General features: G+C 32.5%; 6 protein-coding genes across 7 annotated transcripts; 2 read left to right on the top strand and 4 right to left on the bottom strand.

The window, feature by feature from the left end:
• Positions 1-200: 200 nt before the first annotated feature.
• LOC111210798 lies at positions 201-2,433 on the top strand. Its single transcript, XM_022711413.2, has 4 exons — positions 201-528; positions 664-1,102; positions 1,182-1,430; positions 1,699-2,433. The coding sequence occupies exons 2-4, from the start codon at positions 664-666 to the stop codon at positions 1,791-1,793; spliced, it is 783 nt and encodes a 260-aa protein (XP_022567134.1). The 5' UTR covers positions 201-528; the 3' UTR covers positions 1,794-2,433.
• A 364-nt stretch (positions 2,434-2,797) lies between these two features.
• LOC106425634 lies at positions 2,798-5,352 on the bottom strand. Its single transcript, XM_013866353.2, has 6 exons — positions 5,107-5,352; positions 4,325-4,951; positions 4,099-4,233; positions 3,804-4,003; positions 3,517-3,576; positions 2,798-3,398 (listed from the first exon to the last, which is right to left on the bottom strand). Exons 1-6 carry the CDS (start codon positions 5,350-5,352, stop codon positions 2,798-2,800), a joined length of 1,869 nt encoding a protein of 622 aa, XP_013721807.2.
• A 3,236-nt stretch (positions 5,353-8,588) lies between these two features.
• Positions 8,589-8,936, bottom strand: LOC106425636. Its single transcript, XM_013866355.1, has one exon. It carries the CDS (start codon positions 8,934-8,936, stop codon positions 8,589-8,591), a length of 348 nt encoding a protein of 115 aa, XP_013721809.1.
• A 1,526-nt stretch (positions 8,937-10,462) lies between these two features.
• Positions 10,463-12,296, bottom strand: LOC106425670. Its single transcript, XM_013866382.3, has 2 exons — positions 11,117-12,296; positions 10,463-11,021 (listed from the first exon to the last, which is right to left on the bottom strand). Exons 1-2 carry the CDS (start codon positions 11,983-11,985, stop codon positions 10,631-10,633), a joined length of 1,260 nt encoding a protein of 419 aa, XP_013721836.2. The 5' UTR covers positions 11,986-12,296; the 3' UTR covers positions 10,463-10,630.
• A 4,967-nt stretch (positions 12,297-17,263) lies between these two features.
• Positions 17,264-18,497, top strand: BNAC07G14170D. Of its 2 annotated transcripts, none has more exons than XM_013866363.3 (3): positions 17,264-17,387; positions 17,717-17,794; positions 18,101-18,497. In XM_013866363.3, exons 2-3 carry the CDS (start codon positions 17,745-17,747, stop codon positions 18,330-18,332), a joined length of 282 nt encoding a protein of 93 aa, XP_013721817.1. In that variant the 5' UTR covers positions 17,264-17,387; positions 17,717-17,744; the 3' UTR covers positions 18,333-18,497. The 2 variants fall into 2 exon arrangements, with proteins under 2 accessions (XP_013721817.1, XP_013721818.1); XM_013866364.3 differs by having other exon boundaries at positions 17,279-17,355.
• Positions 18,498-19,907: 1,410 nt separating this feature from the next.
• On the bottom strand, positions 19,908-21,798 carry LOC106425624 (nuclear transcription factor Y subunit B-9-like). The gene is made up of 2 exons (NM_001315645.1): positions 21,747-21,798; positions 19,908-20,548 (listed from the first exon to the last, which is right to left on the bottom strand). The coding sequence occupies exons 1-2, from the start codon at positions 21,796-21,798 to the stop codon at positions 19,908-19,910; spliced, it is 693 nt and encodes a 230-aa protein (NP_001302574.1).
• Positions 21,799-25,170: the final 3,372 nt, after the last annotated feature.

Below are 25,170 nucleotides of genomic sequence, written 5' to 3'. Positions count from 1 at the left end.
AGTATAAGGGAGAGAGTTTATTATAAGGAAGAAGAAGAAGATGTAATGGTTCTTTGATTATAAACTCTTGTTCTTGTTTTTGGTGTACAAAAGAGTGAGATGAGTGATGGTATTTATAGTGAACAACAATACATAAAATAACAAAGATGGTGCTTAATTTGGTAAATGAGTGGGTGATCATAGTGTTTGATGAGTAGATGATCATAGTGTTTGAGTTGGTAAAAGAGTGGATGATCATAGTGCTTGAGTTTGGTAAAGAAGTGGATGATCATTTCAATGTTTAATTTATAACAGTATATTAATATAATATTGCATTTGTCAGAGATATTTTTCGTAACCTATAATAGAATCATGATGCCTAGCACTAGGTAGCCGGTGCAGAATACACTTGCGTATTAGCTGGATATTGTGTAAGTTCTCCTCCAATAATTGCTATAAATACATGCTCCCAGATCAATATGGCGATATAAGGAAGCATCACCAAATCCAGTTTTCTTTGTTCCATTCCGGAGATTGGGTTCAAATAAGGTAACCAATTTTTTTTCCTTTTTTTAGGGTTTATCATTTACTGATACACAAAAAAAATTTGCTGCTTTAGTTTATTTACGATTTCCATACACAAGTATATGAAAATTGCTGCAATTTTTTTGTTTCGTTGTATAGATGGGAAGATTGGTGAAGCTCGTTTTAGGGCTTTGGACTAAAAATTCAACTGGAGATTGGTCGTTTGAGGTAACGTCTTGTTATCACGGTGAAACCATCATAATCAACAACAACGAAACCTTTGATAGTCTGGTCGAGTTGATTCGTATAAGGTTAAATCTCGGGATACTAACTCCCGTTGCCTTGACTTATCAACTCACTGACTGGATGCTTGTCCCTGATGGTACAAAAACGCTGCCGATCACCTTATCATGTGACAAGGATGTTGAGATTCTGACAAGTGTAAGAGACTACATGTCTGAGGCGGTGCTCTATGTAACTAGTGGACCTGAACTAGTTGCAAAGTACGAGTTCTTGCTTCGATCGCCTTTCACTATAGGTGATACAACTTACCTTGAAGAGGGCGTATCAGAAGCCCAACATCGCCAAGCAATTCTTGGTTAGTCCATACAAGTTCCATAATAATTATTAAAAATCATATGTTAAGGGTTAACTGATTTTATATTTATTTTTCATAGATTTGGTTGGAGGCCATCCGATCGTTTGTAGCAAACACATATTGGAAATAATGTTCAATGAGCCACAACTCCTCATTGTATTTCATGTTGCTCTTGATATAGAAATGGTACATGGTCTGCCTAATGACGATGTCCAAGCACAAAACGCAACAGAGTTTCCACGGTTAACCGTCGACGATGTTATATCTATGGCAGAAGCCGGTACCATTTCACCGGAAGAAGAGTTCTACTACGCTGAAAATGATGAAGGTATACGGGACTTAATTTTTTTAACTTGTAGTAGTACTAATTAAACCGTAATGACTAGTAATACTATTTGTTTCTTCAATAATATATATACAGAAAGTTTGAAATGTGATATAAAAGTAGTATATTGATTTATAAATCACTTGTTTGACGTGTGACTGATATACGAAAAAGTTGAAATGGAAACAAGAACATCCGGTTTATATATGAATTTTTAGTTTATTATAATTAATCTATAAAGCAAATACTAATTTTTATAATTTCTTCCTAGTGCTATATGGTGAACCGATGACTATTGAGGAGTTGCAATATGCAATCCCAATTGGCCAACCAGCATCTCTTCTGAACCATTCAACCCCTCTATAGAAGTGGAGCCGCTTAATGTTTGGAGAGACATGACGGAGGAAGAGGAATACTGGGATGGTATTGCCGCTCATGAAAATGACTATGAAGTGTACTATGCACATTCAACCCACCCGACTTAAGGCGTTATTGATTTGCCTCTTGCTCCAAATCAAAGGATCCCAGCCGAGATCACTTGGCTTCCTATGGAAAGTCCAATGTCCATCGTCGGCACGACGCCATGCACCGTGATATAAAGTTACACTAATGGAGTTGCCATCTACAAAATAGAAAGGAGGAATTAGAAACCGAGTTTGGTAAAAGATATTAAACAAAAAATTTAAACAATATTACTCTATTGGACTGCTCCCGTCTCACCGTATGTAAATGGATGATAACTTGTAAACAAGTATCCAAATTTATAGACGAAGTGTGGTAACACGTCCATGGATAAGATAAACCAATAATTCAGCCACAAAAATAATTGAAGGACATAGTTGCCTACTCTACTATAGGTATGATGATGATATTCGATACTTGATAGAACAAACACATAGCTGAAAAATGTGTAGGAAAGATAAGACAACTCACACTACTTTCTATACGCGTGCACTACTTGTAAACATCAACAACAACACTTGTTGTCGTATTTGCAACATCAAAACTAACAATACTTTCCTCTAGTAACATAAATAGGAGGGTCATATGCATTAATCGGGTAACTGAACTCAAATGACCTATTATTAAAACCGGATTACTTCCCATATATACAATAATGTTCAATTATAGCTGTTTCCTCAACAATTTGAAATGTATAAAAAAAAAAAAATTAACACAGCCAAATATAATACATGAAAATATTACAAGAACATAACAGAGTTTGAAAAGCCAAAGAAAACATACACATGCAACATAGAAAACATACACATGCAACATATCGCATACAAGTGTAACAGCTACACGTCCAACTCATTACAAGAATTAAAGAGGAAACATAATAAAACAAACACTTCACCATCAAGCATACCCTATAACTTTTCCTTGAACTCATACGCCAGTATTGTTGCACTCTTACTTTCCTCTACCAGCACATCATCACCAATATTCTTACAAGCTTCTGGTCCATATAGAGCGTGACTCGCCATAAATAGCAAAGATATCAAACCAGAATCGGCTTCATTCTTAAACTGGGCGACAGATTTTAGCCTAGCAACATCATAACACTGAATAACTGGATCAGTTTCTATTTTAAGACAAGCATATCTAGCAAGATACGGTAACATCTGTATGACATGAGTAATTATCTTCTCTAATGCCTTTTCCTTGTGCAATGCCAAGCATGAATCTAGAATGGTGACAGTCCCACACCCAGCGTCAAAACAAATACCAACCCAATGTTTGTTCCCAACATATAATGGAAAATAATAATTTCTTGGATTAACCTTTGGAGCTTCTTTGGTTGGGAAAATACCACTCAATGATTTTGGGAATATGTAAGACTCTTTATTCTTACTCTTAAGGAATTTGGGAAAGTTCTTCATTATAGCAGCACCAAACTTGGTATCAAGAAACTCAGCACTCTGTGAACCTTCGGAAGGTAACTGATGCAAAAGAACCGACCGTAAAACTCTAATAAGAATATCAACAACCTGTAGACATTAATAATATAAGAACAAATATACCACCATAATATATAGTTGAATACTACTATAATCCCGAAAAAACCTTGGCAGTATAATTTCATTGCCTCTCACAAATGAGAAGAATTTCCCTTCTAGACACAGCTAATCCAGCAACGTTGATCACACTAAAAACCAAAAGCAATGAACATTTAGTAATATATTCAATATTTCCAACTGAATATAATGCAAAGAACGTACAAAACTTACAAATTTGACTTCATTTTGGCCTCCAGATTAGTGAACTTCCTTACCAACTCTGAAATATCAAGTGTCGAAAATATGCACCTCTGAGATTCCCTAGCCCTAGCCCTTGACAGTAAATGAGGCCCACAAAGGTAATCCTCTACAAGACCTAATGGAATCGTCTTTTGCCTCTCTACGTGACGATGAACTTCCTTCAATATTGTCAGCAACATTCGTGTGAGACAACTGTTCATGGTCAGGACCAGTTTTTCCCAAAATAGGGTTGTCTTCTTGAATCTGTTCTTCCTGAGTTAGACCAAGCGAAAACGAAGGTTCATCCGCAATGTTGTCTTGGTTCTTTTGCCGAGTCTGATTTAGAAGAACAAAAAAGGTAATAAATTAAAACTATTCTAGCATATAATATAGATCACTAATTAAAACCGATAACAGTTCAAACAACTTACCAACTTATGTTGGAATGACTGTTGCATAGATCGATTCTCGCTATTAGCTGATTGGGCACCTGATTGAATTACCGGAGTTCCACATACATAGCCAGATTCAACATGGTCTTTCTTCGTCGGAGTAGGATTATCGGACTGAATGTAATAAAAAACTGTAGTTAGTTCATAAGACATGGAATAAACGGTTATAGAAATTTCTAAAAATTTATGTCCACATAATTGGTACCTCACAAATACGGTTCGAGCGGGGAGGTGTAGAGTATTGACTAATGTCACGTAGAACGTTTTCGGTTGTCTTTGCATTTGCGTCGGTAACATGGCTGGTATGACATCTGGGAACAATTACATTTGTCGGAGAAGAAGGTTGATTATTTCCCGGGCCTTTATGAGCAGCAAGGTGGTCTTTACAAACATCAGAAACGATATCCTTATGAGATGAAATCAATTCCCCCTTAAACTTACCCAACAACGCCTCAACTTGTTTACGAACACTCCCCTCTATAGCATCAACCCGAGATGAACCTATCTTAATGTTGGAATCCATTACATCAATCTGAGGTTTAATTTTGTCCAGCACAAGGTCAACGATGACACTGTTCTCAGCTTCCGACGAAGTAGTAATAACCTTCTTTGCTCTCTTACACTTTGCAGATGATTTGACCTTTTCTCGCAAATGAACAACATCAATCTTTCTAAGCCCACCGCGGAAATACGAATTATTGAATTGATAGTTACGCCTGATGCCCTCGACCAAGTTATCAACTCTTGAATCATGAACTTCATCATGCCGAACTAAAATGGCCTCATCAATAGGTCGAACCGGATCTTGAACCAAAATGCTATGAAAAATAACCTTAACCAAAAGAAAAATATGTAATTCAGTTGTGCTACATTAATCCATTTATAACCAAATATGAAATAAGAACTCATATAAGATATATGGGCAATTGCAAGTTAGTACTATATATAGACAACAAACAACTAATATTGGGACAAACAATCACTTACATCAGTTCTCTTGTCCAAATTGCGTGCATGTGCCGGATTGAGGGTCCGTTTCTTCGTAAAAATATCGCGCCCACTGCCATCAATATCTTCACTATCAGAATCAGATGAAGAACACGAATCTTGCACAACCTCAGTCAACGCCGGAACCGCTGCAACCATTGCAAGCTGTATTGCAAGAGCGAATCCTTTTAATGCGATGGTGTTTTGAGACAAAGCTATCTCATCTCTCTCTTTGATACTAGACATCAGCATATCAAATGCTACTCGTCCCCAAGGAAACGAAAAAAGGCATCTAGATCTTTAATAGCTTCAACATGATCTCTAGATATCTTCATATTAAGACTAGTTGGAAGAAGAACTGATTCAAGCAATGCCAAGCAAGCATATCCAATACGGATGTCTCTGTTAACCGTTTTGCGGTAGAGCATCTTAATAACAGAGGACACTGTAGCAACTTCAACTTTTCCAAATAAACATGGCCAATAAGGTTGCTCGGCTATTTTTGCCTTCAACTTCATCTTGGACTTCTGCGGGAATTTCCCACAAGGTAATCCCGTCACAATCGCAAATTCTCTAATTGAAAACCTTACTGGTTTACCTGCAAATCGGAACCAAGTTTCATGCTTCTTCTTTGTTTTCAGCTGCCTTGATAACATATATCGCGCAAATCTTCCGGAAAATACGGGTTTGTCGGCAATCTCTATCAACTTCCCAAATGAAGATCGCCTAATAATATCAACCTCCTCTTCGGCTAACGCATTAAAGATGCGTTGTAGAGCACTGGATGATTGATAAGTAAGAATTCGAACCCCAACGGGTTCTTCGCCGGGCGGCAAACATCATCTCCGGAATTTTCTGCATGTCTGGTTCTTCAGGTTCTTCTGAACAGTCAACAAGCCGCGCCGAAACCATAACTACAAGAATCGTCTTCCTGTAATTAATCGAGAGCTGTTCTTCGTAGACTCCGCAAAAAAGTTCTTGTTACTTTAGTAATGTGAGCTATAATGGAGAAGATGGATTCTTTGCAGTGTTCGATATATTCAATTATGTGCTACAGTGTACAAAATGCTCATTATTAAAGAGACGTCTAGAATTTCTAGCTCCCTATATCGTAGCCGATATAGAGTACGAACACCTATGTATAGGGTCAGTTTTGGAATATATAGAAACTCGAACAGTACATAACCAACTGGCAAAATATTTTTATTTTCCGTGTATATCAGGTGCAATTGCTCTATATTATATATATATATATATATATATATATATATATATATATATATGTCAAAAACAAAAAAAAAATAGTATATTGTATCCACGTCTTATATTATAAAAAATATATAGAAAAAAATATAGTCTCAAAAATCATGATTTCTAAAGATTATATATTCTAATCTCAGTAACAATTAAAAAGAATTTTCGAAAATATCCGCGCTGTCGATTAGTATCTAGTTAGTATTACACGGGGGTTTAATATTGCTTTGAAACATTTGCACTCTCTTGCATTAAATAATAAAATTTTCAGAAAAATGATTATTCGAGATGAAGCATAGACACGCATTCCTCCTCTTCCGACTTTAGTTATTTAGTTTTTAATCTTAATTTTATAAATTATTTTATCTTAGTTAATACTATTAAATAATTTATAAATATAGGTGGATGTTTTTTTCAGTTTTTAGGTCTTACAAATCAATTATTGAGGGTACGTATATATGTCTATTGAGTATGTTATCATATGTTGTTGACCATTAATGCATGCTAGAACTGAAAATATTCTTGAAAAACCTTTATAAAATAAAGAAATTATAATATTCTTTTTCTTTTCCTTCTTATTGTAAAAGTTAACTCGTTGTCGTAGCTAAATATTCAAACCTAAAATAGATGCATTTGAAAATTTTAGGGCGAAGTGCTATTTATTTCCGGGAATCTATAGACCAGTAATTATCTCTCTGCAGGATAATTAAGTTATGTGGAGTTGTTAGCGACTTCAAACTTTGAAAATAAATGAAATTAAACATTTGAGTTAAAATGCTGTCTGAAAATTTTACATGCGGGGCTGTAAGAAACAAAGATAATTAAATGAATAGATGTGTGATAATTGTATATATTGCTATAGAAATAGAGATGAAATATACCAAATGAATAGATGTTGGTACATATACTAATCTTTGCTTGGAGAATTATCTGATGTCCAAGGGAGACCAATCCAACAAGAAACCATGTGATCAGTGGCGTATATAATTCATGAATATAAGAAAGGGAAAGGGATAAGGGTCAGATATATAAATTTCAATAATATCCTCACATATATAATGATCGATAAAGACACATGGCTGCTTCCACATTTCTTTTATGCGACGAAACATGTATGGTATCGGATGTGTTATTGTCTACTTGCCGTAATCAAACTAGTTTTTTTTTTTTTTTAACTACTAAGAGCACCACTAACCCGTGCTTAATTTTTTTTTTTTTAGTTTTTCTCTGATTAAAAAAAAAATTAAAAACGAACCAATCGCGGACCACCACGTATCAGTGGAACCCGCGAAACAGTACAAACATCGATGCTAAATCTGGCGTTTTTGGCACCCTTTCTTCCTCTATTATGCTGGGCCCCACCACTAAGCATTTCTCAAGGCATCTATATTATTAAAACTGAAGTAGTTTTTGGTACTGTTTGGAAAATAGATAGCATATTAATTACTTCTTTTTATTTACACATGTAGCAATTGCATTTATAATAAATTACGTATTTATTTTTTGTATTTTTTTTATTTACAGATTCTCCCACTACATTTAAATCAATTTAATTAATTAATTACAATGGTTGTTGTTTCTTTACGGTGAAAATAAAAGCACAAACTGAAATATATAGTATATATTATATAAAAGAATTTTAAATATAGTGTTACTTTATTTAGTTTAGTCAAATATACAAATTTGGAGAGTTCAATTTTCAAGAAAACAAAATCTCATAAAATTAATAATAATTCATAGAAAACTAATGGAAAATTTAAAATTTAGGTATGCTTTTTTTCATTTGAAAATAAATTAACAAAAAAAAATTACAGGTTAATATATGAATAGTACAATTACAACAAATTGTATTAAGTTATAATAAAAATATCTATATTATTAAAACTGAAGTACCTTTTGGTACTGTTTGGAAACATGGATAAAAAAGATAAATGAGAATTGTTTGGAAACATGGATAGTAGATTAATTACTTCCTTTTATTTACACATGTAGCCATTGCATTTATAATAAATTACGTATTTCCTTTTTGTATTTTTTTTATTTACAGATTCTCCCACTACATTTAAAATCAATTTAATTAATTAATTACAATGATTGTTATTTCTTTATGGTGAAAATAAAAACACAAACTGAAATATATGATATATATTATATAAAAGAATTTTAAATATAGTATTACTTTATTTTTTTATTTTTTTATTTTTTTGTCAGCAACATAAGCAGATTCACTAAGATTCTGCAAACCACACTGGTAGCTCCGCGTCCATATGAACGACCAGCGACGGTTGTTTCCTTGCACTGCGTGCGAGACTGTACGCCTTTGAGTTCTGCATCCGTGGTATGTGAATGATCTCTGAGCTGTTAAAACTTCTCTTCAAGATTGTTATGTCTTCCAAATAGCTTGCAAAGGTTGGCCACTCCTTTGGTTCCGAAACCATCTTCACCAACTGAGAACAATCCGTTGCAAAAGTAACAGAGAACTGTATGAGATTCCTTATGCATTCCATTGCCCATATGAGAGCCTCTATCTCTGAGTGTAGTGGCGACTGACTCGCTTTTGTATTTCTTGCTCCCATTAATCCGTCAAAACCTTCCAGGGTACTATATCATCCTTGTCCTGAATATAAATCCTGATTTTTCCAAGATCCGTCCGTAAAACACCATCTACCTGGTATATTCGGAATTAATGATGATACAGGTACTCGGATATAGTATTACTTTATTTAGTTTAGTTAAATATACAAATTTTGAGAGTTCAATTTTCAAGAAAACAAAATCTCATAAAATTAATAATAGTTAATAGAAAACTAATGGAAAATTAAAAATTTAGGTATGTTTTTTTCATTTGAAAAATAAATTAACAAACAAAAAAACCACAGGTTAATATATGAATAGTACAATTACATCAAATTGTATTAAGTTATAATAAAAATATAATATTATGTACAAATAAAAAATTTATTATCAAACATCTATATTATAAATAGTATATTCTACTCTATATATATAAACTACAAAACATAAAAAATATACATGAATTTTTTTTTATAAAATCAGCGGTTCATAAATTTATATTGAGCACAAATTAAATCAAGTATCTGCGCCCTGCGCGGATTAAGTTCTAGTCTCCATTAAAGATGCTCTGAGCATGTCTATTTCTATGGTTGATTAAGTAGTCTGATATTCTTATCTATATCCATAATGATACAACTAAGTACACATTGCTATCATCTAGAATTCAAATTTCAAAGTAACGAACAGAAACCGATTTCAAATTTGCCTTTATGAGTAAAGTCAATACAAAATAAAACATTGATATTGACGCCGCATCGCAAAGTCGGGGTCAATATGTTGATACATAAAGTTCTTGAACATATTTTAGAAGTATGGTATTATTCAAACTCGAATATTTGGAGGAAAATTAAACTGCCAAGTGCTAACGTTACTTCATCTGTTTTTTACTGGGTAGTTTTAGCTGAATGCACAAAGATTAAAAAATTTATTATTATTTTAAAAAATATCATTTGATATATACATTACGTATAGTTAAGCCAATCATAAATAAATCTATATTTTATGTAACAATAAAAGTAAAAGTTACATGGAATAATAAAAATTACTTATATTTTGAAACAAACAATTTTTTAAAAAACTATTTATAATATGAAATAGAGAGAGTGGAAATTAATAAGAATCCAGATAACGTAGCATTTTAAAATACAGAAATTAATTAAATAGAATTATTGCATTGTCGGATACTAGGAGCAGAGACCATAAATGTGTTATGGTAGTATGGTACCAATGCAATTGATGTTTTCTGGATCACGACATTGGGTCATTAGTTTAGTCGATATGTTTTGGGGAATGGCAAGCTGAGCGCCGAACATAATCTTCTTCTTCATCCTTCTCCCAATTTTTATTTTTATTTTCGTGGGCAACTAAATAATATAAAATTTGTGTAGTAACGGATTAAAAAGTTTGCCATTAGTTGTGTAATCTCTAAACAAAAATATAAAATCGTCATGTTAGTGATCCAGATCAAAATCATAATAATATCAATCTAACATCACTTCTTCAAAAGATACGATAAAAAAACAAAGAAAAAAAAAAAAACGATTTCCCATTTTCTTCTATGTACAAATTGTTACAGTAGTAATAAAGATCGAAAATTACATTGTTAAAAACCTCTGAACCAAGCTTACATTCTTTTAGCTTCAATCAGGGTTACAGATTAAACCGGTAACAAACCAAAAATCTACAATTTTCTTTTCTAACTTTGACAAAATTTACCATCCATCTGATTCTGAACCGCTTTAACCGCAGCAACTCTTGCAGCCGTTGCAGCCTTATTAGCTGCAGCCACAGCTCGACTCACTTGTTCATCTACTCGTCTCCGGTTCTCTGCGGCCTTCTTTGCCGTTTCTCTAGCAGCCTGAATCGCTCTGCGTACCGGCTCGCTCGTAGAATGAAGAGATGTTACAAGATTCCCTGAATCCCATTCACCGGATTTAGCGTCACCAGTTCTAAACGAGTAAGCACCATACCCTTGCTTACGACCTTCATGCCACGCTCCTTCATAACAATGACCATTAGCAAAACGATACACACCAAAACCATGTATTTTGTCTCCAAAATATTCTCCTGCATACTTATCTCCATTTCTAAAACACATAAAACCAAAAAAAAATTCATGTTTTAAAATTTCAATAATTAAAAGTTAAAATCACAAAACAAACCTGATGATTTATTTATTTACCTGAAATGGTAAGATCCAAGCCCATGTTTGACACCAAATCTTGATTCACCAACATAAGAACTACCATCAGCACAAGACTGAACACCAAACCCATGGCTTTGACCATTTAGCCACTCACCAGCGTAGCAATCACCAGTGTAGAATCTGTAAACTCCATAACCATGTCTAAGACCATGCCTATACTGACCTTTGTACCTACTTCCTCTAGCCCAGCTTTCGATCCCATGACCATCGTATCTCCCATCGACCCAGTCCCCTTCGTACCGTCCTCTCACGAAGTAATAGTATACACCACTCCCGTTACACTTCCCTTTGTGAAACTCCCCTTCGTAGAAGTCTCCATTGCTGTAGAACTGAACACCTTCTTTAACGAACCGCTTGGTGGCCTTCTCCGGTTTAGTTTCGGTATCGCCGATGTACCATTGAACCGGTTTTGACCGGTTCTTGCTCTTAAAGCCTTTGGCGATTGCGAGTACGGTTTGGTTGAGAAGTGTTTTGTTCTTGGAGGCGAGGAAGAGAGCGACGGCGACGAAGATCAGAGCAAGGAGGAGATTCTCGGAGGTGAGAAGCTCATCGGTTTGGGAGAACACGACGAAGAAGAAGAAAGAGCAGAGACTGAGGAAAGAGAGAGAGACCATCGTGAAGGCTAGACCCGGATTGATTCGGGTCAACCCGGTTCGAGGACTTGACCCGAATGGTTTACGCGGGTATCTCCTCTGCTTCTCTTCTTTCTCTCCGGCTTCTAGATCTTGCTTCTGGTGAGGGACATCGTCGGAGATTAAATTAAAGATGTGAAAAGACGAACGTACCGTCGACGGTGACCGGAGCAACGACGACTGTGTCCTCGTCAGCTTCGCCTGTCCTTCCATTTTAAAGTTTTCGAAAACTATAAAACACGGAAAAAGACAAAATCTTCGATCACAAAAGGGTCACAACCGAAGTTCTCGATTTCTCCGGCAACATCTCAGGCGAGAGTACACTAACATCCACGTCAGCGTCGTAACAAGCATCACGAACGAGAGAGATAAAGATCCTTAACTACACGAATTACAGTGATATGTTTGCTCTCTTTGTTTATCAATTTTCAGGTACCTGAGACATCTACCGGCGAAGCTCAAAATGTTTAGACTTTAGAGAGAGACAGGAGAGTTGAACTGGTCTGGGTTCGAGTCTATTTAAAAGGAGAGGAATGAAACTGCTAATTATTATAGACCGTTAGATTAAGATCTGATGGTTGATTTATGAGAGAAATTAAAGATAGCCGTTGGATTAGAGGAAGAGAAAGTCCCGGTCGTGACGGGAATAGGTCGACGGATTCAGACATGAACGATTTTGTAGCTTCACTGTTGCAAGGCTGGCACGTGCCAACACACACAGTCACAGATAAAATACTAATTTAAGCTTTTTTCTTTTCTTTTGGGCTCTTAAGTAATTCTTTCTTTCTGTTTACCAAAAAAAAAAAGTAATTCTTTCTATTTTTATTAAATAGATTTGCAAAAATATTAGTATAACTTTTCCACAGTTTTTCTATTTTCAGTTTTAAATTCAATCTACCACAAGAATAAAGAGATTTGGACACCGCAAGAACTTTACAGTTTTAATATTTTCTAGATTGTATATTTCTACTCAACGTGTCAAATTATTTTTTCCGTTAGAGAACAAAGAAAAACGTATAAATTTTGACTATTTCAGGTGTTCATTTATCTTTTTTTTTTGACAACAAAAAATTCACAGATTCATATTGACTCTGTAAACTAACTCAGTAACTCCGCATCCATGTGAACGACGAAAGACGGTTGTTTCCAGCACTATGTGCTAAGCTATTCGCCCGTTGGTTCTCCGTCCTAGGTACATGAACAATGTCTGAGTTGAGGAAACTTCTTCGTAAAAGCTTGATATCTTCCAGATAACTTCCAAATTCTGGTCATTCTTCTGGTTCCGAAACCATCTTCACCAATTGAGAACAATACGTTGCAAATGTAACCCGAAACTGTCTTAAATTCTTCGTACATTTCATTGACCAAATCAAAGCTTCCATCTCCGAATGAAGAGTGAAAGACATGTCCTTACATTCCTTGCTCCTAATAAACTATCAAAGCCCGGTAAGGTACTATATCATCCTTGTCCCGAAAATAGTTTCTTATCTTTTCAAGAACCATGTATAAAACATCATCGTCTTGAAGTTTGTAATATGAGTCTGGTCTGTACATGTTGTTCCCTCTTTTGATTAGTGAATACTTGTGCCTCAGTCCAAAGTATTGATTCCAATTCTGCCAATTTAAGTGTTCGATTGGATTAATATCCAAATTACTAAACACTTTATTATTCCGACTTTTCTAAATATAATATAATATCCATGTAAATTGGTGGTCATCCATCTTTAGATTGACTCTCCAATTATCCATGTTACCAGAGAAAGAAGTAGTGGGTATCCATGTTCCGGTGTTCATTTATCAAAAGAATGAAGTATTGTATTTTACAAAAAAATAAATAATAATGAAGCATTGTATATAGGGGCCCTTGTATGTATCGATTTCATTTTGATTATATTCTAAATTCAAATACATGTTTAGATATTTAAAGAGTTTTAAGTTTTAAACTTTTATTCATTTTGATCAAAAAAAACTTTCATTCATATATTGGGGATATAGCTAGCAAAACAAACAAACTGGATTTAAACATACTAGAAGTTTTAAATAAATTATTTATTAGTCCACACTTTATAGTAGACTTCAAAACTGGATTGTATTTTCATATAAATGAATTTAATATTTTAAAGTAGCGACATCTGCACTTTTCATGCAATAATACTCTTTTAATGTTACCTTAATTTTTTTAATCGTTTATAATGGTTATGACGTTAATATTTAAGCTTCTAAAGAAAAATGAATAAAATAATTTTCACCCCACTTCTATATTTACTTCTACTATAGCATTTAAAGAAAAAACTATTTCAGTCCATATCTATTTCTGTTTATAAAATAAAAATTGCTATTTTTCTTCTATTTATAAATCTCTGTACTTTACTCTATATTTAAAGATTTTTCTTATGAAAAATACATCGTAGCAAATTTTATTTTATATTATAAAGATCTTGTATTCTAGAGAAAGAAATAGAAAAATACATTAGATATGGTTTATGACGTTAATATTTAAGCTTCAAAAGAAAAATGAATAAAATCATTTTCATCCCACTTCTATATTTACTTCTACGATAGCATTTAAAGAAAAAGCTATTTCAGTCCATATCTATTTCTGTTTATAAAATAAAAATTGCTATTTTTCTTCTATTTATAAATCTCTGTACTTTACTCTATATTTAAAGATTTTTCTTATGAAAAATACATCGTAGCAAATTTTATTTTATATTATAAAGATCTTGTATTCTAGAGAAAGAAATAGAAAAATACATTAGATATGGTTTAAGAGACATCTCTAAATATTTTATATAAAAATACAAAGTTTTGTGCATTTCAAAACCAACCTTAAAAGGGTTTGCACAATAAAACCGTAAATCTTCATATTTGTGTTTTTTCTTAATACTATTATCAATTTTTTATTTTATCATTTTAATCTTTATAATTTCATATATCTTAACACTATATATATTTTATAATTAACTATAATATATAAAATAAAATATTAAAATAGTACTAACATTTCTAAAAGTTTCAAAATGTTATCTATATAAATATGGCTTAATCAAAAGTCATTGATGTTAATGAATTCATCATATTATTACGCCATGTTCAAATTGAATAGATTCATAAAGAGTATTATAAACTACAATTATTGTATATCTTATATTTATGATACAAGTCGTAGAATATTAATTATTTTCAATAAATAATAAAGTGTAAATTATAAAACTTATAAAATTCATTATAAAGTTTTAATTTTGGAAAGTAACACTATCAAACCTTAAATTTGAAGTTTAGCAAAAAGTAAAATAAAGTTGTTTTTGCAGATACTCTAACATAGTATTATACATATGGATTAAAAATAGTTTTAACTACTCAAAATTGACTTCTACTCACATATATTGGTATGAATAGCAACATGTCAAATAACTGCGGCACAATTCTAAAAATAGCAAAAACACATATATATATATATATTTATTTATAAAGATTTTTGTTATTATTAACTAGTGCAGACGATAATTTATTATTATATCTAAGAATTTAATATTTTCAAATACAGGAAATTTGTATATCCTAATTAAGAGTTTGTTTGAAGTGGGAAAAACTTTATTACTCAGATTAGATGAAATATATCTAGCTTATCTAAAACACAAAAAACCTGATAAATCACACATAACGCCAATTGTACATCTTATGTTTTGAATTGGTTTAATTGTATATATGTAACTTATATTTACATAATTTCAACATTTGTGTTCAAATTTAGTTTACGGCTATCACATTATATCACATATTTGAAAACAAAACTAGTATGACTAAATATTGAGTGGAGATAAAAAAATCCGGTTTTGGATCATTTTTTCTTCTGGTTGAGATAAAATTAAATCTATTTAGTTTATCTAAATTGAACTTTAATAGCATAAGAGAACCTGGAGACATTTATGTAGTATCTCAGAAAAAAATAGTTAAGGGAAAATAGAAAAAGACATTAAAATATCTTAAATCAAATGCTTTTAGATACCCATCAGAACTTTTTATGCCACATATATCTTTTTAAATGGTTCAAATTTTCTGAAAATAGTAAAATATAATTTAATTACATTTAAATCTAAATATTATTTGTCCAGAACTCCATGTGAGATATTTTCCTGATGAGGTTGCTCTAACATACATAAGTGTATTTATCAAGTTATGTGTACTAACAAGTAACATCCAACAACATAGTTGAATTCATTGTATTTTTGGTAAGAAATATGGTGGGAGATCTGCCAGCAGGATGGTTGAAACCGATTAGTTACTTATATAACGGAATTGTTGTTTATTTCAAAAGAAATATTAATGGCGAAGAAAAAAGAGAGAGGTGTTGGATCAAATTAAGTTAATGTAAACAAAACCATTTCTCACTCACCAAACATGCCGTTTGGTGTTAGGAAGTGTATACATGAATAAACTTGGTCGTCCTGTAAATGCTAAATGAAATATAAAATTGTACCATCAATTCGATTCTTATAATAGTTAGATGAAACGACTCAGAGTCGGCAACAATATACTACTTTCATACTTGTCGAAATCACACATGACACAACCATAGGAGAGTTGTCATGATATTATCTCCATTTGATCCCATGAACTTATAACATGCTGACTACTTTATTGCTAAACGACATTAACAGAATATTATCATTTAAACCAATGTAAATTTTCAACTAGATCTAGAGTCAAAACTCTGTTTATTCACGTTCATTTTAACTTTCGGCGTCGGTAAGGACAATTCTTAGCGGTATATGGACAACCGATCACATGACTGGTTTTCGATATGGAGTTTGGCTGGCATGTAAAGTGTGCCATGGTGTGGTTTATTGTTTATTATTTTGCAAATTTATATGTGTATTGTGAATTGTTATGGTCAGAGATTGAACTTCCATAGTTCATTTTTTGTCTTATTAAATATTTTGATGAAAAAAAAGAGGAAGAGGAAAAGAGCACTGGCGTACAAAAATGTTTCATTACTTACACATGATCAACTTTTTTTAAGGACACATGATAAAGATGATAGATTGATATAGGAGAACATGAGTTCATGTATATCATAATTAGATAAAAACAATTTCAATTTCCTCGTACATGCTTTAATTTGTGTGGGCACAAGCTTAAGATAAAATATCCCTAAACCGAGATCGTCTGTAAAAAAAAAAAACTACCGATCCAGTACGTACAAGACAAGAACCATGCATTGCTATATCATCAAGTTAGGTTTCTATTAAAAAAATTTGGACAACAAGGTTTTTTTATACTAGTTTATTATGGTGTGGTACAGAGTTAAACTTGGCTAAATGTAGTTTCGACTTTCGACGATAATTGTAGACTTTATAGTGGAACTTAACTCGGGACAAAAAACCGTCAAATTAATTAACCGAGCTGAAATCTCCAATGCTGCTAAAGCAAAAGAATTCCGGTTCGGTTATATCCGGTTAACAAAATTAATCCAACCGATTAAGTCACTCCACGATCTTACCCGACCCGACTCGTCGTTAGTCATCTCCTCAAAGTTTGACTTTTTCCCCCTGAGTTTCTCTCCAAGTCGAGTCAAGGAAGGTACCTAGCTGAATCCACTATTTCTCGTCTGGGTAATCTTCGTTTCTACCAATTGGAATGATTTATTCGAAACTATATAGATAAAGTTTGAAACTTTGTTCAAAAACATTCGCAATTGTGCTTAGTTTCACTTCAGTCCCTCTTTCGCATTCAGTTTGTTTTCATGATTGTGTCGTCTCAGTGCTGCTTTGGTACTTAAAAGATCTCAAATTTTCATTGCCCTTAGGTCTGTTGTTGCCTCATACGTGTATGATTCATTGAACACTCTTGTTTGATACCAAGATTAAGGCCACATCAAGATGTAGCATTGTTTTGTGCTTCAGTCCATTTGAGTGTCTATCTGACTAATAAGATATGTCAGGTGAAAGGAGCAACTTTCCTGATCAAAGATGGGTACTCAAGAGAATGTGAAACACCTCGAGGAGTGCACCGTTTCCAAGTGAGTCTTTATGCCTTACAGCAGCACTTATAAGTTTTTATTGATTGCTGATCATTAGAAATAGAGTGGAACACAGTTTCAGTGTTTGTTTCTTGTGATGTTTATCATTGACTCACTCTAGTCATTTTCACTTGTTCATGCCCCCCCCCCCCCCCCCCCCCCCCCCAATGCTTAAACCACTAACATTTTGTATCTACATCGAGCACATTCTTGTATATCACAGATTCACAGTGTGATTGTTGTTCTTGAAGTTGTAACAAACACCCACAGGTGTTTAGTGTTTCAGTTTTTGTTTTGTTGGTGCAGTGCACTAGGGACATGGGTATTCTCAGTTCTAGGAGCATTGGTTGCGATCCCAGTGGGCATCAAGCGCAAGTCTCTAGGCCCACTTGTTTTCTTCGGCACTACCGGAACGATGCTCGACATCATCATTGGCGTGACTCAGTGCGAGAGAGAACACGCTGAACACCAACTGAAGTTACTCCAAGACTCTCAAAACGCAACAACGAACAACGCAGAGACAGATTCCTTGTCCTAAATCTTCTTTCACAGTTTTCTTTACAATAAGACTTTGATGCCATCTTCAAGTCCAAACTTGTTTCAATATCGTGATCAGTCCATGTGTAGTGACAGAATAAAGAAGAAATTATTTTGATTTTATCAATACTAATAAACTCATATAAAATAATGATTTATGATCTCACCCAATAATCTCAACCATGAGCACGCACAACGAATACCGAGAGACTTAGACCATGATTAACCCGGAGTTCTTAGAGTGGGGTTCTTACCGGAAGTTAAGAAACTATTTCTTAATTTTTAACTAAAAAAACTAAGAACCGGTTTTTAAAGTCCTTATTTAAGAACCGGTTTTTAAAGTCCTTATTTAAGAACCGGTTCTTAGTTTTTTTAATTAAAAGTTAAAAAATAGTTTCTTAATTTCCGATAAGAACCTCGTCCTAAGAACCCCGAGTTAAGAGCATCATTAACGGGGGTTCTTAGGACGGGGCTCTTAGCGGAATATAAGAACCCGACTCTTAATTTTTAACTGAAAATGCTAAGAGTCGACTCTTAAATAAGAGATTTAGGAGCCGACTCTTAACTTTTTCAGTTAAAAGTTAAGAGTCGGGTTCTTATATTCTGCTAAGAACCATGTACTAAGAACCCTGCGTTAATGATGGTCTAATGATGCTCTTAGAAGAAGAAACAGCCATTCAACGAGAGAGAAAGCAGAAAGCAACGAAGTAGGCCAAAGCCTAACGACAATGACCGCACTTGGTCGAGAGCGACCATCACAAGCATGAAGGAGAGACTCTTTCTCCAACTTCACTGGACACTTAGCTGCATGTTTCTTGACTTGTACTAAAGCCGCCGCGAGAGCAAGCGCAAACGCTGTATTGCTTAACAGTCAGAAACTCTTTTTTGCTACTTGTAATGACTTGAAAATCAGCTTGTGTCATTCCTGTTTTTGGAAGTGATACGTTGAGAACATCTGGTGGTATAAGCATTGGTCTCAGAGTGGTGAACATTATAATGAGTGCTATCATCATAGTGGAAACTGCTGGAGGATTATTTCGATCACCATCCATTTCTAAACAAATTTATAGGATCAGGAGTGTAAATACTGAGAAGGAAATTTGAGGATATATAGTAAGTTAAAAGAAATGGTATTTATAAGATTATCTAATCTAACCATGGTTAAATTTATAACATTAATTAGTTAAAGAATATGAGACTTCGCTATAGAAGTTTATGTTAGCTTTTAAAGAGGGTGTTTAATAGTCATTTATGAATGACATTTGCTTTGTTTAATAAAGAGTAGGATTGGTTTACGGATTTTGTTCACTAACAATCTCCCACAAATATGCAGTGTTAGTCCCATACTCCCATTTCTTAAAGTAAAAACAGAAACCAAAAGGCTAGATTTAACCAAATTGAACTTTTCATTTGCATATATATATAAAAATTAATTCCAAAAAAATACTGAAACTGAAGTTTGATATTCAACTTTTTCTTTTAAGATGCAACAAATAGATAATGTTTGGCAATACATAAATAACTATCCAAAACATGTTTTGAATAGACATGCAGAAAATCAAAGAAATTTTCATCTTCACTTATACTGACCATACTGGTCATAAACCGGCATTCCATTCATAGAAGAGGAAGATCCACCACCACCACTTACTGATCCATCCTGACCCGATCCGTTATGGTAGTACCGACCACCACCCATAACCATAGACTGATCCAACATGCCATAACCATACGAACCCGGCGGAGGTGGGCCGTGAAACCCCATACCACTTCCTCCATAGACCGGTTTAAATGATGACTCACCTCTAAGTGAACACCCACGATCGGTCTCGAACTCACGGTACCGGTTAATGAACACGTTGAGTGGTCCAACGTAATCATCGAACCCAAGTTTGCTCATGGCCCAAAGGATATCTTCAGCTGTTATTGTCTTACGTTGCTCACGTTGGCAACGCTCGTTAGCTTCACCGGTCACGAAGCTGATGTACTCGGAGACGCATTCTTGAATCGTTTCTTTTGCGTCGTCAGAGATTTTGGCGTGTGGCGGTAAGATTTTACGCATGATCCTTATCACGTTTGCGATTGGCATGTATTGGTCTTGCTCACGAGGCATGCTTGGTTGTTGCTGCGGCAAGATAGTCTTGTTCTTGTCGTCGCATGCACTGATGGAGCCGGTCATTGTCGGGATTGAGTTGTTGTGCTGGTCCAAGTTCAGTCCTGTTTACATAAATTGAAGTTGTTTGGAAAACTAAATGAAATTATATTTTTAGAAAGCGGATTTAATAGTTGAAAACGAGGACTATCAAGTGAAGACACGTGCTTAGTTTAGTACCAACCAATAAGATAAAAGATAAGTTTACAGGTCCCGGTTCCATTATGTAGACTGTTCAGATTCTTGACGTTACGTTTATATTCATAGAACGAAAGAGTCAAAAGGATCTTTCCACTTCTCGAAATACGTGAAATTTGATGATTTTACAAGTATAGCGCGTATTCCCAATTTTCTTTGTCAAATTTCTAGCTTGCTTAATTCAAAATTTGTTTTATTACTTAAAAATAATTAAAGTCGGTTATTGGTTAACCAATACTTTTACTAATTAATAAAACGATTTGGATTAGGTGAAACTATTTCATCCCCTGTGAACTAGAATGATTTTGTAGATTAAATAGAGGAGTTTACAATAGTATTTATATTACTTTTTGGCTTTAAATATAGGAGTTTACAATAGTATTTATATTATATTTGGCTAAAAAGTGTATTTAGATTCATAGGATATTTCCAAATCAGGGTGGACAAACGAGAATTTCGTTTTGAAACGAAAAAAAACAACCGTTACAGTAAAGCGAATAAACTAGTAAAGAAAATATCATAAGAGTAATTTAATATTTCCAATTGAAAATAAATCAATTTTTTTTTTAGATTTTGAGTCGGCCTTTAAACTAAACCAACACATACGATTCCCACCTCTATATTTTTAAAAAGCCAGAATACAAATCTAAAAGATAGAAAAAGAAATTGAAACTCAATATTTCTTGTGCATGCACCGGTATAGTCAATGGACAAACATATGAAGATCTATCATCCCCCACTAAAAGTTGTTACTATATATTATCACGAAATATTTGAACTAAGGATTGGTTCCTGCTTGGATGTATACCCGAATATGCAAATAAACATATAGATATATCAAACTCATTCATGCATGCATATATATAAGCGTCTTGCATGTGAGTAGACTCTTCTCCGTACCTTTCACAAAATCTAAGAAATAAAAATCTCTACTGTTTTAAGAAGACATGAAATTCTCTAGTTCTTTGTTTGATATACAAAAAATCTCAAAAACAAGTTTCTGATTAGTGAGTATACATAGTGCAGGCACGTATATACATAAATAGGAACTTATTATTTGATTACCCGAGTTAGATTTGGGTAGCTGATAGTGAGAGAGAGGAGCTCCACGTTCCATTGTTTCTCTGCCGTTTTTTAAGATCTTAATAAATTAATTATTTGAGTGATTTGTTGCATGCAAAGAGAGGGTGATGGTAATGTGGTTTTATAGAGAGATGATACAAATGGCGAAGGAGGCGGTTCTTACGAGGTCGCTATATCTCTCTATCTCCCATTGGCTGATTTCATTGGCTAGGGTCCAGTTAAATTAGAGCCACTGCTATTCTCTCATTGGTCCTTCATTTCACTTATCACCAAAGTTAATTAAGTGAAAGGGTGTTTACAGAAAAAGAAAAAAAAGGAAGATTTTATGGAAAATACACTTTGTTTAGAAAGAAAACTGAAGAAGGAAATTCTCAATGTTTTAAAATTGAAGTTAATAAAGTTTTCATAATCAATAACATTGCAAATGATTCTCTTTTACATACCATGAGCATAGAAAAACAACATCTTAAGCGCATCTCAAAAATCGGAGCACAACACACCAAACCAAAAATCAACAAAATCTTACCGGACCCGTCGAAGAACGAAGAACATGTCTCAAGTGACGACTCTAGAGGCATGAACAATCTATAAAACCGACGCGGCATGGAATAAACTCACAAAGCAAGCGGGATTGGCTTGGATATTCTCGAGAACCGGATTTGCCACACCCTCCAAGGATCGAGCACCCAAGACTTCGTCAACTCCCCTCTCATGGCGGAACCACTAGCGATGCGTCTGGCAATCATCAAGGCAACAACTCTCTAGATTACAACTCTTACGATGTCTTCGACAATCTAACGCTCATTAGAGCAATCAATCAAGACATGCATGTTAAGAAATTCCATGGAATCGTTTGCGATATCTAAAATATTACATCAATATTAATTAATAAAATGGTACACTAATACATAAAATTGTAAATAGAAATACATTATTAAATATTAAACTACAAGCAAAATACCACACTATTTCATAAAATTATTTCTATAATGCTCTTATATATGATAGTGCATTTTGAAGTAAGAAATGACTTTCTTTATTTTTAGTTTATAGATTACAAGTTAAAAGTTGTTGAAATCGAGTATCCTCATTTTCTGCCATATGATCAATTATGTTTTCATGTACCTCTTTAAAAACTTTGTTTTATTAAATTTCTTTTGTAATATTGTTGTTGTTTAAATCAAGTTTTAAAATTTTGTGTGTAAAACTTAAATTAAAAAAAAAACAAATTTGTAATATTTATGAGATATAAAATTTCGAAAGATTAAAACTATAAATGAACAAATATTTAGGAATCATATAAAAGATGTGTAATTTTAAGGACCAAATGCAAATAAAAATATGAAACTTCAAATTTGAAGTTTTTGAAATTCTTTTTTCAAGAGCAAAAAGCTTTATATCTAAAGTTATAGAATCTATTTTGGAGATGCTCTAAGAGATGCTATAATAGAGTTTCACTATTCCGTAGTATTTACTTATGTGTTTGTTAGATTTGATATTTTACCTTGTAATTAACATAATATTTTATGGTTTGAGTGTTACTAACTAAAGAGTTTTGATATTTTGCTAAAATCATGTGTTTTCTTACTATGTTTATGTCATAATAAGTTTTGTTTTATAGTTGTTGCATGTATTATTTTGATTAATTATTAATGTTTCTTTAATGCACCATTTTAAATTGAGACATTCCATAGGATGACTCTTTTTAGTTTATTTTCACAAAATCTCCCCCAAAGAAGAAGAAAAACAAAAAGAAGTTTTATTAAAGGGTAAAAATATATTTATTTCTATGGTTAACTAATCTAGATTTAATGTTTAGAGTTAAGGAGGTTTTGAGGATATGGTTTCAAATTTTAAAAATAAAAATTTAAATTAAAAATTTCAGAATAAAAATGGGTATTTTGATCATTTTTTTCCTCGAGAGCTATTTTGTGAAAGTTAAAAATAGTTATTTGAGAGAATTGCCCTATTAAATTGCCCTATTAAATTCAATTAACTAATTTCTCTTTCTAGTTAATATTGTGTATATATATATTTTTTTTCTATCAAAATAGAAATACGCAATGGACTTTATATTATAGTCATGTATGATTTACATAAAATTATACTAAATTAAATTTATTTCTAAGGTTTTCATTAAAATATTTCAGTCATTACATATACATTAGAACATTCGAATAGAATACACCTTAAATAATCAATATCTTTTAAAATATTTTTAGTTTCATCACAATATACTATATAATTATAGCTATTTATTTTTGATACAAAATATCTGATAAAATATTTTAATTTTCATTATATAAATAAATAATTAAATTCGTTATTATTATTAAAATATTATATATAATTATTAGTTTATTTTTAGTTTTAAAAGAAAAAAATAAAATTATATAGTATTTTAACATATTAAATAGTCCCCTTTTAAATTAGTCTAGTCCATTACCCTTAAGTTAATATTTATTTGGAGAAATTTTATGTTTACCACTTTTCATCTTTACCACCTTTAAAAGGACATTTTCAAAAATATCTTCTTTATTAAGTGACAAAAGACTCTTATACCCTTGTTATCTATATATATAATAAATCATTATTTAAATTTTTTTTTATGTTTTTCGAATTATACTTTTTCAAATTCAATTTTTTTATAAATTTATTTTTTGAATTTTTTTTTGATTTTTTTTTTTCAAAATTTCTTTTTGAAAATCGGAAATTATGTTTGAAAATATTTTTTGAATTTTTTTATATTTTTTAAGTATTTATTTATATATTTATTAGAATCCTAAATTTCACATTCCAAAAACCATACCCGATTCTCTCAACTCTAAACCCTAAGTCTAAATTAGTTAACCATAGGGTATAAGTGTCTTTTACCCTTCATTAAAAGTGATGGTAAAAGTGATTAATGTGAACATGAAAAGTGGTACTATGAATGTGATATTTGTGGCAATTTCTCTTATTTATTATTGTAAAATATTTATTATTATTTGGCCTAAAATCTTAAATTTGCATCCAAAAACTTGAAAAATAAAATATTGAAATTATTTAAGAATACATTATTTGATTATATATTGGATTGTACTACAATTATTATTTTTAAAATTAAAGTTTTTACAGATTATTTAATCATATATATGAAATAATTTATTTAAAGAACATTAAAAGAGATTTAATCAATGAAAAATAGATAAAAAAGATTTAAAAATCAAAAGTACAAACCAATAAAAATTATAAGTATATAAATATATGTTGTTTCATGTAACATACATAATATTTTAAATCATTTTAATATATATATTAAACTTATATCAAATAAAGTATCAACACAACTATAATTAAGTTTCACATATATATTTTCATAACGGTAGATTAATTTAGATGTTAAGACATATCTAATTTAATAAAC

Source organism: Brassica napus, chromosome C7 (genome assembly GCF_020379485.1).
Source record: "Brassica napus cultivar Da-Ae chromosome C7, Da-Ae, whole genome shotgun sequence".
In the NCBI taxonomy this organism is placed as follows: Eukaryota; Viridiplantae; Streptophyta; class Magnoliopsida; order Brassicales; family Brassicaceae; genus Brassica; species Brassica napus.
The sequence above is the reverse complement of the archived record's forward strand: the minus strand, read 5'-3'. Positions and strand labels throughout refer to the sequence as shown.

Excerpts from the sequence above, each read along its gene's own strand:
- LOC106425634 (XM_013866353.2), bottom strand. The coding sequence starts at position 5,352 with ATGTCTAGTATCAAAGAGAGAGATGAGATAGCTTTGTCTCAAAACACC. Across the intron at positions 4,952-5,106 it reads ATTTGGACAAGAGAACTGAT|GTTATTTTTCATAGCATTTT; the intron begins GTAAGTGATTGT and ends CTTTTGGTTAAG. Across the intron at positions 4,234-4,324 it reads GCTCGAACCGTATTTGTGAG|TCCGATAATCCTACTCCGAC; the intron begins GTACCAATTATG and ends TATTACATTCAG.
- BNAC07G14170D (XM_013866363.3), top strand. The coding sequence starts at position 17,745 with ATGGGTACTCAAGAGAATGTGAAACACCTCGAGGAGTGCACCGTTTCC. Across the intron at positions 17,795-18,100 it reads GAGGAGTGCACCGTTTCCAA|TGCACTAGGGACATGGGTAT; the intron begins GTGAGTCTTTAT and ends TTGTTGGTGCAG.
- LOC106425670 (XM_013866382.3), bottom strand. The coding sequence starts at position 11,985 with ATGGAAGGACAGGCGAAGCTGACGAGGACACAGTCGTCGTTGCTCCGG. Across the intron at positions 11,022-11,116 it reads CTTGGATCTTACCATTTCAG|AAATGGAGATAAGTATGCAG; the intron begins GTAAATAAATAA and ends TATGTGTTTTAG.
- LOC106425636 (XM_013866355.1), bottom strand. The coding sequence starts at position 8,936 with ATGGGAGCAAGAAATACAAAAGCGAGTCAGTCGCCACTACACTCAGAG.
- LOC111210798 (XM_022711413.2), top strand. The coding sequence starts at position 664 with ATGGGAAGATTGGTGAAGCTCGTTTTAGGGCTTTGGACTAAAAATTCA. Across the intron at positions 1,103-1,181 it reads ACATCGCCAAGCAATTCTTG|ATTTGGTTGGAGGCCATCCG; the intron begins GTTAGTCCATAC and ends TATTTTTCATAG. Across the intron at positions 1,431-1,698 it reads CTACGCTGAAAATGATGAAG|TGCTATATGGTGAACCGATG; the intron begins GTATACGGGACT and ends ATTTCTTCCTAG.
- LOC106425624 (NM_001315645.1), bottom strand. The coding sequence starts at position 21,798 with ATGGAACGTGGAGCTCCTCTCTCTCACTATCAGCTACCCAAATCTAAC. Across the intron at positions 20,549-21,746 it reads GCTACCCAAATCTAACTCGG|GACTGAACTTGGACCAGCAC; the intron begins GTAATCAAATAA and ends TTATGTAAACAG.